Source organism: Xyrauchen texanus, chromosome 16 (assembly GCF_025860055.1).
Source record: "Xyrauchen texanus isolate HMW12.3.18 chromosome 16, RBS_HiC_50CHRs, whole genome shotgun sequence".
Classification (NCBI taxonomy): Eukaryota; Metazoa; Chordata; class Actinopteri; order Cypriniformes; family Catostomidae; genus Xyrauchen; species Xyrauchen texanus.
In genome coordinates this window covers 23,692,185-23,705,786 of record NC_068291.1, presented here as the reverse complement: position 1 = coordinate 23,705,786, position 13,602 = coordinate 23,692,185, and the positions used below count along the sequence as shown (strand labels likewise).

The window sequence follows — 13,602 nt, the reverse complement described above, 5'->3', positions numbered from 1 at the left end:
GTTGGGGCACCCCATAAATAGAAGGAAGGCTATTTCTCGTCTTAAGCGTAAGAAATATGATATAGTGTTTCTTCAAGAAACACATCTTTCTCCACAGGAAGCTGAAATATTTGGGAAGATATGGGGTGGACAGTTTTTTTTTGTGCTGGCTCAAGTAAGAGCAGGGGAGTCATTTACACATTAATCATTGCTATTCACAATCACAAAAGTGACCGATTATGCTTTCAAAATGGCAAATTTCTCCAAAAGGTGAGGAGTTTGGATGCCTGAAATATATTTTGTTGAATTTTATAATATTCCACGACACACCTGACAATCTTTCACGGCACACTAGTGTGCCGCATCACAGTGGTTAGGAAACACTGCCCTAGAGCAACATTTACGTTTCAGGGGATGCTGTAAAAATCTTGGTCTTACAGATATTTGGAGACTTTTGAGCCCATCTGGTAGGGACTATAACATTTTCAGTCCATAAAATTTATTCTAGAATAGGGATGCACCGATACCACTTTTTCTCTTCCGATCCGATTAATATGTAAAGAAACACAAACCTCTAACTACACATTATTTCAAAATAAATGTATAGTTTATTAAGAAACACTTTATTATTAACTAGTAACTAGTAATTCCAGTATAAGTCATCAGTAAAAATAAGCTATTTTTGGTTTTGTTAAATTTTTTCAACTTGTATCTGGACATTAAAGGATTCAGATCACTTTTTTGTTCAAATTAGTTGTAATTTGACAACTCACTTTTCATTCACACAGTTTTTTTTGGAACCCATTCAACTTAAATATTATTATCATTTGTAAACAAATAATAATATATTATAATAGTAAACCATCACGCTTTTATTTTTGACATTCTAAACTCTTCAGGAAGTCCTGTAAGTGTGTCTGTTTGTAGGCTTGGTCTTAAAGACACACCCACCTGCTGGTGATGTCAAATGGAATGTGTTATGCCAGTTCAAAGAATGACCAAGTCATTTCCTAAACAAACAACTCCATTCACTTGCACTAATTTGCACAGTTTGTAGGGGGGCATAGGTGCAGAGCATAGGTGTTCAAACCCATGTGTTTTGGTGGTGTGTTAAGCTCAAAGAGTTTTGGTTGAAGGTTAAGTTTTATGCATGATGTATTGGACAATCAAATTTCGTTCTGCTCCAGAATCTGTGTTTTGGGCAAATGTCATCAATATGGAGAATAGGCATATAAAGAGTTGGGTCCTAACCAGCATCTTGATCGCCAGACTAATAGTTTTAAGGGGATGGAAGTCTGTTGGAGTGCCCCCATTTCAGGAGTGTTACTTGGAGATGGGGAGGATGGCGGATTTTGAGCAAAGTACAGCTAGAAGACTGGGGAATTTTTATTGTTTGTGGTGAAATGGGTTATGTATATGATTATTATATGTTTTATGTCTTGTTTTTGCTTTTTTGCGTGTCTATACTTGTGTGTGACCACGGTGGTGTTGTTGGGGATTGGGAAATGGGGGGTGGGGGGTGCTTAATAGTGGGGGTTAAGTATTGATTCTGTTTGTTCTTCTTTTCTTTGTTTAATATATGAATCAATATCAATGTTAATCACAAAAAAGCATCTTGCATCATGAAAAAAGCTGGCAGCATCATGCTGTGGTTACTTTCCGATAGTAGGGAATGGACATCTTGTTGTAATAGAAGGAAGAATTAAAGGTGAAAAATAAAGGGAAATACAGCAAATTAACCTGTTTAAGTCTGATGCTTGGTAGAATCGGGTTTCTCCCTGTTGCAATCCTACAAATAGTGCCAAATTAACATCAAGTTAAGAATGAAAAGTAATTGTCCTAGCAGGTTAATGCCCGGATTACAATCTATTTGAAAATCTTTCACTATTGGAAAACTAACCTACACAACTGGACTCAACTCAAACTGGAAGAATTGACCAAAATAACATTCAAACAGTGTTTGAAGCTGCTACATATCTCCAACAGACTTAAAGATAAATAAATAATTCTGAATTATAGTGCTTTGAAAAAGAATATTATAAAGGTAAAACTGTTCAATCTAGGATTTAAAATTCAGTAAAATGAGAGAATTGTACTTTGCAGGGCACTATATGTGGCTTATAGACATTCCTTGACATAATATTGTGACAGAAAGTCCTCTGGAGAGCTGGTACAAATGAAACACCATTTTCAAATATGCTTCTATTATATTCATGCATTTTTATTAGGGGCCCTTGCGAGTTATCTGCTAAACGTCTGAATACTTTTCCAAAGCAATGTATAATTATAAAATCTAAGGTCTAAACGTTTAATACAGTCAGCAGAGTTAATGTGTTATGCCAGTTCAAAGAATGACCAACTTCTTTCCTAAACAAGCAACTCCATTCACTTGCACTAAAGGGAACAGTTTGGTTGGGGGGGGGGGGGTTGGGACCTAGAGAAAGGCCAGAGCATGGGTGTTCAATTTACAGGTTTGAAACTGTAGGTTAATGCAGTCTCTCGGGAGTCTATTATCAAGTGTACTCACACATGCAACACTGACCACCATCCGCCCTAAATCCAGCCACACCCTGTACCCAATTAAGCCTGTCCCTGGCGACTGGGCAAGTGGAGGGCCTGCTAAGGTTGGCCCTGTGCTAACGAGATGGGTGACAAGCGAGTCATTAGCGGCTTGTGACTGTAGAACTAGTGATGTGAGCCATTAGGGGACAGTATCTGTCCCCTTCAAGTCCCAACTGAACACAGGCTATGCTTTCAAATTCCCTGCCTGCCTCCACAAGCCAATTAAAGTTGTTATTGGGAGACACAAAATAATTAAAGGTGCACTTTGTTGTTTTTTATTTGGGGTGCAGAGGGACTGGCCCCGGCAGTGTTGCAATATGTTTTCTGGTGTTTGCTTTTCAATTTCCCAGTTAAGTATCAAAAATAAGCCCTGGCCAGCATAACGAAGAGGCAATTTCTCATGCGAGGGTGTTGTAATCATATGAAGTATTTACATACTGCCACACTCATGTTTCGTCGTAATGTTATAAACACTAAACATAGGATTGTTAATAAATAGCCTTGTAAAAAGGAGGTGTAAGGTATATGTTCTGTCTAAGGCTCTTTCTTTGAAAACAAGTATGCACAGATTAACCCACTGAGAATAGAAATCAGATTTAATAGTTGTATTACACACCTTCGTGTGTATTGATTTAAAAAAGATGAAATGTTACATTGAGAAGTTGTTGACATACTGTATATACATATATATATAAAAAGCGTGGGCGGACTGGCCATAGAGTGAACTGGTACGTTTCCCAGTTGGTTGGCCCAAAACGGGGGCCAAGTAGCCAAACATATATAATTTATATTTATGTATATATATGTAAATGTCTTAGAGACTTCTCAATAGAACATTTCATCATTTAAAATCAGTTAGAAGCATGCTGTGTGCTTGTATCTAGATACATGCTTATGATACATTCAATACAAGCAGACCATTGCAATATTTATATGACTATAATAATAAAAAAGAAGGAAATTTAGAAGGAAAAAGATCTGTTGCAATAAAAAATATTTCTATATTCATGGAGCCAGAATGATGTTTATGTTGAGATCATATGACCACCCAAATACAACTTATTGTATATCAGTAACTCACCTATTAACGGACATGTTACCTAAAGGAATAAATAAATGATGGCAATGCCTACAATGCCATTGATAACGGAAAACGATTGCTTTTGAATGGTGCTGCATCCAAGTCCAAGAGAGCTGCCATATTGGGAAGTGCAACATAAAAAAATACAGACTGCAACTTTAAAGAAAGAAATTGCTTTTGTATTTGTAATCACAAGCAACATGACAGTTATTGAACTAATCCAGATAATGGCTACTTGTGAATAATGCATAGTGTTCAATCAAACTAAAATAATGGCATCACCATAGCCAGGGTTGGGAGGGTTATTTTTGAAATGTATTCCACTATAAACTACAGATTACAGAATGCTGTAAAATGTAATTTGTAATGTATTTCGTTAGATTACTGAAGGTCAGTACTGTAATCTAAATACTTTGGATTAATTCTTCAGCACTGGTAGATTTTTTCACTTGTTTTGACTATAAAAACTCTGCCAGTACAGTAAGACAAAATAGGCTACACATGTTAAAAATACATTCTCTGAAAAACTAAATATCTTATGCAGTGTTGTTTCTAAAACACAATAAATCAAATAGATCTTGTTTTAAGGATTTTTAGATATTTTTACAGGAAAAAAATGCAAAACTTATCACCAAGAATATGATTTTTGCCCTAATATCAAAGGTCTTACAAGAAAAAAGAAATTATGATCTAACGTGAATTTTCTTGCTAAAAAATATGATCGTGTCTGGTAACATTTGCATGTAAAATGTCTAGAAATAGCATTTTAGTTTAGCGTAAAGCTGACAATTTACACAAGATTTATTTCTATTTCTTCTGCTCCAAACTTACTTCAAACCTTCTTCTCTGTCTGCTCGTATGAATCATAAGAACAGTGTTTCACCACTGTTCAAATGCACTTTTGAACACATCATTTATATGTATAAATGTTTTCCATCTGAAAGGTCTAAATATTAAATGAAACAAATGACAATAAAATGCAAAGTAATCTCTTCAGTATCAAAATACTTTTTGAATGTAACTGTATTATAATTACCAATGATTCAAATTGTAACTGTAGTGGAAAACTGTATAAGTGTAGAGTTACTTATATTTTGTATTTTAAATACGTAATCCCACTACATGTATTCTGTTACTCCCCAATCCTGACCATAACAAAGTCACACATTTCCGCCACCAGGATATGCTTTTCACCAATCAATATGATTCAGTGACAGTACATGCTGCAGACACAATACTCAATAGAAAATATATGCAGACCCAACTCAAAACACTTTACTTCACACATCTATTGGGGTATTGGCATTTACATACCCTGTTATATATGATACCTATTGTTATTTGAATTTCACCCAGCAGAACTACAACATTCAGGACCTTTTTGCAGAGTCTTCAGAAGTGTCATTACAGAAAAGGCGCCGTCGCTGTGGGGATTTAAAATCGCTGCCAAAGTCACAATCACAATGAGTATAAAACAAACAGTATCAGCCAAAAAAATGAAGACTTTTTGCTCAAGTAGAATCTCCAGATATTTAATATGTGTCCCAGCTGACCACATACTAAATAAACAAGCTCTGTGCAAGAAAGTTTGTTTTGGAACAAGTTGTCAGTGCCAATCTCACTCAAAATAGCCACCCAAAAATGTTAACATAAATAAAAATGGTAGGAAATGAACCTTTTGCATTACCCAGCAAATAGTGCACAGTTTCATAGAAAATCATGCACCAAATTGCAAATCATTTAAATTGTAAGAGTTATGTTAGTTTTGATAATGTCTGCAGAAAAGATAATGAATGTTAACAAAAGGTCAGTGAATGAATGGCTAAATAAGATTGCGCATGCAGAGAGGGTGCACTGGCTGAAGAGGCCCACAAAAGATTGATGAGTGGCTCTTGTGAAACAAAGGTTTCACATCAGACATGCTTATTCTCCTTTGATGCACCCGCTTTAACCCTTTGATAGCCATAACAAGTTTATCTCAGATCTGTGTGCACCATTTATCTACAGCGTATTAGATGACAGGTGATATTCCACTGTATGTAACAGAGATAAACATTTGTTCTGAGATTCCACAAAGACAGACAGCCTGGTCATGTGATCAAAGCAGCAAGAGTAAACCTGATTCTAAAAGAAATCCAATACTTGTTATTTATTTATTTATTTATTTTTATTTTTTAAGGTTTGTGCATGGCCTGATATGAACTGAATATTTCCATTTGATTAACACATTTCTTCTGTGGAACACAAAAGGAGATTTTAGGCAGTATGTTAGTTTCAGTCACCATTTACTTTATCTACGATAAAGTGAAAAAGTCATTCTGCCAAACACAATTTACATTTTCACAGTTTTTTTTTTTATTAAAGTTAGCCTTTTGACAAAAATATCCTTTACGTTGAGTCAGTATTTCCTCATGTCTTATTAATTAAAGTAAAATATTTTTGTTGACGATAAAGTGCAAAATGACACATGTATCAAATTGTAACAGACAAAACTTTGTATCAAATGTATCAAAAATATTTAAAATGAATATGTTTAACCTTCTAAGAGCCAAGCGTGACTGCTGTGTGCATTTTCCATTTCTCTTTTTGATTTGTAACTAGTAGCACCTAATTAAAAATAAAATAAATATCTAAAAATGTATATATGTGAAAAAAAAAAAATTATAATCCACATATGTGAACTGTAGGACTATGTTATTGAAATTTGAAATAAAACCAAACTATCTAGTCAACTCTTTTTAAAATCAAATAGTTTATGTTTCCAGAATTGTTCGTTATTTATGTTTTTGATCAGATTTTCCATAAAGCTGCTTTGCAACAATGTGCATTGGGAAAAGCACAAATAAAAAAATTATTTGACTTTTATTTTCCAATGTTTTTTGTTCTACTTTGGCAACAAAATGTTCTCTCTTTGCACTATCAAAAAAAAAAAAAAAATGATTGCCAGTGCTGCAGTATTTTACCAATCAGAAATGAACATAAATTCTGTAAGTAATGGCCAGCATCATCCAGTCACTGCCAACCATGTTAAAATAAAATATATTCTAAATGTATGTACTGATTACCATTGTCCCATGTCTGCCAAACATGTTGAGTGGTCCAAATATAATCTGCAGTCTGAAACGGAACTTTTGGTCAGATTTTAGGAGTGAATGCACTTAGGAAATCTAAAGGATGAAACAGTGTGCTGTTTGTCTGCACTGGTCTCAGAACAGTTTTGTGATGATGCACAGTAAATATAGGATTTCTAATAAAAAAAACTAGCACTGTTGCCCACTATAGTGCACATGGTGTTTAACAGCATGCCGGTTCATGATATATCTCTCAAATGTAAAACATGGCATAGTGGATGAAACAAGAGTCTAATCTTTAGACTCAAACAGGTTTTAATGTAAAAACTTAAATAGGTTTCTTACCAGATATAGCTTTGTTGGTGTTTCTCCCAAAGACAAACTCCACCATGTAGTTTTGTCAAATTACTGTGTGTTTCAAAAGATTAAGCCTTTACCAACAGCCCAGAGTCTTCTAAACTGAGATCAGTTGGTTTAAATGAATTTAAATTTGGCCTTTTCTCAAGTTCAGAGGTAACCGAGGCCTTCAAGAAAGACCCCTAGTGCCATTACATTCGACACAACGTCGAGTGAGCGACAGATGGGGAACTCAAGTTAGTGTGTCGATTTTTTTCTCTTTTGAACATCAAAGAAAATCTATCTGCAGAAAATCAAATCTAATTTATAGATGGATTGTGTGAAACACATATTTAACCAGACCAAGCAACAACCCAAATCACAACATCAAATGCCCCAAAATGCTACACCTGACATCAACAGTATCAGTCAAATCCTCCATGTTACAAAAAGGCTCAATGCAGCAGTCACTTCACTCTCCATAATTATAAATATAGACATTTTCCCTGTCAGTCAGATCAGCACTGAGGATGTAATGGCCATTGAGTTAATTGCTGAGTGAGCCACAGCAAGAGAAAGCTTGTGTGAAAGAGAGAGAGAGAGAGAGAGAGAGAGAGAGAGAGAGAGAGAGAGAGAGAGAGAGAGAGAGAGAGAGAGAGCAGGGAAATAAACTGAAAACTGTCAATTCTGCCAAGCCCCTAATAATTTATTCTCAATTTTCGACCATGTTACTAAAACTTTTTCCCACTTATTACATAAATTGCAATTAGAAGTCATCATGACATGCTGCAGGGGGTCCTGACCTGTAACGACTCTTAATACAGAGAAACCTCATTAACTGTCAAGAGGTGCTTTGGCATATGCCAGTGACTGGCAGCGTTTTCTCGCTCTTTCAGCATGACATGCTCAGATTATCTTTTGATTTCCTGTCTTCTGTAATTTAGATTTATTTTAGGAATATTATTTTACAGGCTTATGAGTGGAATAATTTCTGTTCCTTTTGTCAAACGAGAAATTGCATGTCATGAAGAGTTTACAGAGTCGCACACGAATCGATGAGCATGGAAAGGTTAGTCACCTGGAATAGAAACAGTATGCATGATGTCTGGCACCTTAACAAAATACTGCGCAGCAGTTGATCCTTGTTTTGTATTTCACAAAGTAGCAAAGAGGGCAGAATCAATCACAAATTCACAAACAATGAAAAACATTGCCTTTTCGAGATGCAAAAAGAGATAATGAAGAACAATGACACTTTGCAAAAGAGGCTACTAAGAAGCTTTTATTTAATTTTATGCAATTAATTAACTCTGGCAAAAAAGAAGAAAAAAAAAGTTTAGTGTTCAGTGGCCAATTGCACCAGCTATACGTAAGTTACAACTTAGTCTAGTTGTGGCGTAAATGGGCACTGTCACAATTTAAGCACTAATAAATATTTGATTGTTGCACCATTAAACTTGGGTAGGACGTAACCCTATGTACAAACTAAATATTTACGGAAGCCTCAGATCAGGAGTTACGGTTGGAATAAAAAAACAGACTCACTTAATGACAGTAATGAGCTCATGTTTTAGTTGACAGGCTTCAGCCTTTCGACATACTGTATATGATGATGTTGTAGAACGCACGTTTACATTTACGGGAGAAAACATTATGTAAAAAACTTCCTTTTTCAGCATGAAACAATGCAAAGTGCAATTTCCTGTGTACTCCACCCGGTGTCAAGTTTCAACATAGGCCTATACGAAATAGATGAATAAAAAAAAAGACCTCCTTTTACTAATAATTTGAAAAACCGCCATTCAAAAAACCCACGGGAAGCTCGAAAATGCCACTCTCTTTCGGGATATAATGCTACAAACTGAACAGATCTAAATAGCTTAAAAAACATGTACTGTTTTGATGGAAGCTGACTATAACAAATGCTGTCACAATCAACAGAAAATTTGTTTGGGGACATTTTTCTGCTCTCTGCCAAAAGCAGAGGGCCTAATGTGACCCCCAAAAAAGCAATCCTAGTAATCCCTCTAATTGAAAAGAGTGATATTGGTGGCCGTCTGTACCTTGCTACAGCAGTGATGAACACACATAGTAGCGCTATGCGTGGGAGACGAGCATCAGCTGGCCTCTCTCCTAGCAACTACAAGTCCTTGAGCCCTTCTGTTTACAAAATGCCGGCACACACTGAGGTGCATTAACTCATTTGGCCCATCCTAATGTGTAAGTTTCAATCTAAATAAAATGTATTTAATGAGCCTCTCAACCCAGTCTGGGAAATGCTGCAACTTGTGTGCCCTTATTAGTGTGAACATTGGGCTGCACTGGTGACAGAGGACTCAGATTTCACATGCAAACACTACCTCTTCTCTAATCAGTTTAGCTAAGATAAAATGAACTACCTGCTTTGTCACCTACTGGGACAGTCTCACTACTGACTCCAAATACTTGACAGATTTATTTGCAGTCCCATACACTGACAGACAAAAACAACCCTTAATATACCATAGTAACCACAGATTCCTCTAAAATCCCATGGTTACTACAGTAGCATTTCTCGCTACTATATATATATATATAAAATCTATTTCTTTCAATGATAGCAACATGCTGAAAATCTATTAGAACACCTGAGCAACCGCCTCCATATGCAACATAGGTAACAACAAACTACCACATCCACAACACGCTAGCATTATGGCTTCACTCATATATTTCTCATAAATTGTAAATAAATAAATAAATATTAAATGCATAGTTCTCCCCAAAATTAAAATTCTGTCATCATTTACTCACCCTCATATACCATCATATATGTGTTTGACTTTCTTTCTTCTGCAGAACACAAAAAAAGATTTTTTAGAAAAGTTTCTCATCTCTGTAGGTCCATACAATGCAAGTGAATGTTGGCCAGAACTTTGAAACTCCAAAAATCCCCTAAAGGCAGCATAAAAGTAGTCCATACGACTCAGTCGATGCATAGTCGATGCGTAGTCCATACGATGCAGTCACTTTGTTTTTTTTTACAAATGTTAACTTCTATCAGGAAAACTCACAGACTTGGATGAAATTTGAATGAAAAACAGAAAGGTAATATCCCTTTTTGGTGTAGGCCCCGTCTGGATGTCCGAAGAAGTTGTACTCGGAACGTCTTATCCTGCCGGAGATAGGAGGCAGGGACGAGGAGCCTACCCCCGTCCAATACGGGACTCAACTGGTGGTGGTGGGGTGGTGGAGGTTGCCGTGTTAGCACACTGAAACAGCAATGTGATAGATTGTGAGCAGATGTATAAAGCAATGGCTTACATGCGATTGGCTGGGAATTAACCAGCTAATGGTGCAAAGATGTACAGCTACGAGTCTTCCCGGTAGAACTACGCTGCGGTTACATTTCTTGCGCTTTTACTTTATATCTGATGATGAAAAGACCAGGTGTAAATTCCCTCCAAGACTGATTCAAAAGAGACGCATTCCATTAGAAACTTGTCAAATGCATCTAGCTTTTCAAGCCTACATACAGTATGTAAACTTAAAGAGAAACATGGTCTGGTCAACATTCATTTGCATAGTGAGGACATACAGAGCTGAAATACTCTTCTAAAAATCTTATTTTGTGTTAAGTCATACACATCTGGGATGGTATGAGGGTGAGTAAAGGATGAGAGAATTTTTATTTTATGGGTATCCCTTTCAAATAAAAAAAGTTTGATAAAATTATATGTGTTGTTATAAATATAAAAAAAATGACAGAAAGATTATGAAAGCTTATTGAGTGTTGTATGCGTCTCCCGCAGTTGCACCATGTTAAAAAGAACTTCAAATTTTAAAAGCGCGTCTCGAGACAGCTGCATTCTGTCAGAAATGTTGCGCAAATACACGTATAGCTTTTCTTTCCCTGAGTTTAGTGCAAGAACACATTCGGTGTGAACGGCCCCTTGTTTGAAGGAGAGCCCATTTCAATGGTTTCACAGTAGCCTTGTACACAACAATATTTCGGCAGAAACTAAGGTGCATTTTTGTGTGTGATTGTGCCGACAATCCTTTATATGAATATTGACAGGTTTCAGAGTGGAAACACTTAATCCATATCATGACATGGAAAGTTTCACATCCCTGTTCGCCATTGCAGCATCATCGGTGCCTCGGCGATGAAGGAAACAGCCAGGAGGCGGTGTCTGATCAGAGCACAACATTAAACATATCTGACGTCTATATCTCCATCATCATCGCCTCTCAATGTCTAAATAACTATTTGCATTTCTGTGCCTCTTTATGCTATCGGTTTTTCCTTCAGATCCGCGTTTTTCGTCAGTTTACCCTCTTAGCGTCTTTAGGGATCAGAAGTTTTGCTCAGTTTGCGCAACCGGTGTGTGAACTCGTCGCGGCGTATTGACCGATCAAACAGCACGATCCGATCGCTGTCCAAACGTGATTGTGTTAACACCAGGGGATTCATATGAGCGTGCCTCCGGTGATCCGACCGCCGAGCCCCCTCCCGGGGTCGCAAGGCATATCCTTTCAAATCCAGATCGGGTTAAGCCGGGAACCCGTCCTGCTGGACTCCGGCGAGTTCAGCCTGGCGCAGGTCCGAGAGATGGCATGCTCTATCGTGGACCAGAAGGTAACAGTTTCCATATCCTGTTTCATTCATTACCATCCAAACGCCGTGGTTGTAATTGCTAAATAATGCAAGTAAATGTTCGGAGTCAGGATTAAGTTTGACTTGTTACTAAATCAATAGGGCGTTAATGCAACACTTAAAGGGATAGTCCCCCGTCCGTCCCCCCACCCCCCAAAAATGAAAAGTCATCATTCACTCACCTTTATGTTGTTTCAAATTGTCGAATTTCTGGCATGGAACACAGACTTTAGATTTTTGAATAAACTATTCCTTTAATCTCTCCTGCATCACAAAATGTCATTATCCTGAACTTTTGTCATGAATAGGCTATGAAGTATATATTTAATAATAAACATAATCTGTTTATGATGTTCATATTATCCCATACATATTTTCTATTTTGTTTTATGCAATTGTTGGTTAATACACTTACAGGTAGCCTACACAAGAAAGTCTGTTTGGCCAACATGATCAGAAAGTATTGAGACTTAATCTGAAAGCTGAATAAGATCCTCAAACTTTCAAGACACATTTGCAACAAGAGCAAATAATGATTTAATTTAATTTGTAATGAATCATTGTCAGACTATGATTTACTCCATAACCTCAAGCAGCAGAAACACACTGGATGTGTAGCATCACTAAGCATACTGCATTGTATTTTCCATTGACAGTGATGATGACACATGGTGATGCTGTGTGTACTTACTGAACCAGAGAAGGGCTTGTACCAGTATTAGCATTAGCACAGTCAGATTACTGCAGGCCTGTCTTTCTTACTCAATTGCATTCTTCAAATCACATCCAGCTGATCATATCCAGAATCTATAAGTTTAGTTTTTTTAATATTTAGAATATCATATCACAGTACAAGTTTACATGCTACACATCAATAAGGAATTATTTGACCTCCGCTTGATAAAAAGTGTCAAAAGTGGCCTTGATTGAAGACGTCATAATTAAACCCAAACAATTTTCATTATTGACATCCAAGACATCCAGTCTCAAAACTTTTTGAATAAATAAATACATTTTATTAGGATTTGCTGAAAAACAATATGGCCTGCATTGTTGCTATATAGAGTTGCACTATGGTTTTATGTCTTAAAATTGAATAATGTAGTATTACTATTACAAAATTACACTATATACATGGTTTATAACACACCAAATGCGGGTAGTTCATGCGCAGTGGTGGGTACTTTTGCTCATCAACTCGCCACTATGGCGGGCGACCTGTAAAATGTCATTTGTGTCTTCATAATTCAGTACAACCTGCAATGGTGGTAAAAAAGAAGTTTCTCTTCTGTGCTTGTCTACACTTTAGCCCCATTTGTATGTTGCAAAATTATCATTATGATAATCAGTGTTGGGTGTATCCGATGAAATAATCAGTAAAGTAATCTGATTACATTTTTAGTGAAGTAATTATTAATTTGTAGTGGATTACTTGTCTTGAGTAGCTTACCCAAAACTGCTGATAACAGTAATACTATGGTGTTATACTGTATGCTATATTACAAAATCACATAAAATTTAAATTGTATATATAAATATATAAATGTCTAGCTTTATCAATAGCTGTTAGCTAAATTTGGTGGATGATGACATCAGCTGTTTATAAAATAGACTGTATATTATAAATATGTTGACACAATTCAGTATTGATGTGATTCCAACACAATTGTCATTTTGATATATCGATGTGCTATTGTTTTATAATAATGGAATATATCCATTTTCTGTATAACCAAGTTATTGGTCTTTTTTCATTATCTTGAACATTGTCTAGTCTTCATTTCATGTGTTGTTGTTTACCTTGCTGAATAATTACAGATTAACATTGACATTAACCTGACTTTTAGTATAAAGAGAAGATCATTCAAATTATTTGAAAGTACGAAACAAGGTAGCTTGCAATTCGTCAGCGTTACCAGGCAAGATCAAGTCAGCTA

The 13,602-nt window shown here is 36.2% G+C and overlaps 1 protein-coding gene across 1 annotated transcript in view; it reads left to right on the top strand.

The window, feature by feature from the left end:
* Positions 1-11,338: 11,338 nt before the first annotated feature.
* Positions 11,339-13,602, top strand: part of LOC127656984 (serine/threonine-protein kinase D1-like) — a 64,131-nt gene continuing 61,867 nt past the window's right edge. Inside the window, exon 1 of the mRNA XM_052145590.1 lies at positions 11,339-11,647. Within this exon, the coding sequence (XP_052001550.1) occupies positions 11,483-11,647 (165 nt within the window). The 5' untranslated portion in view covers positions 11,339-11,482. The remainder of the gene's footprint in view (positions 11,648-13,602) is intronic.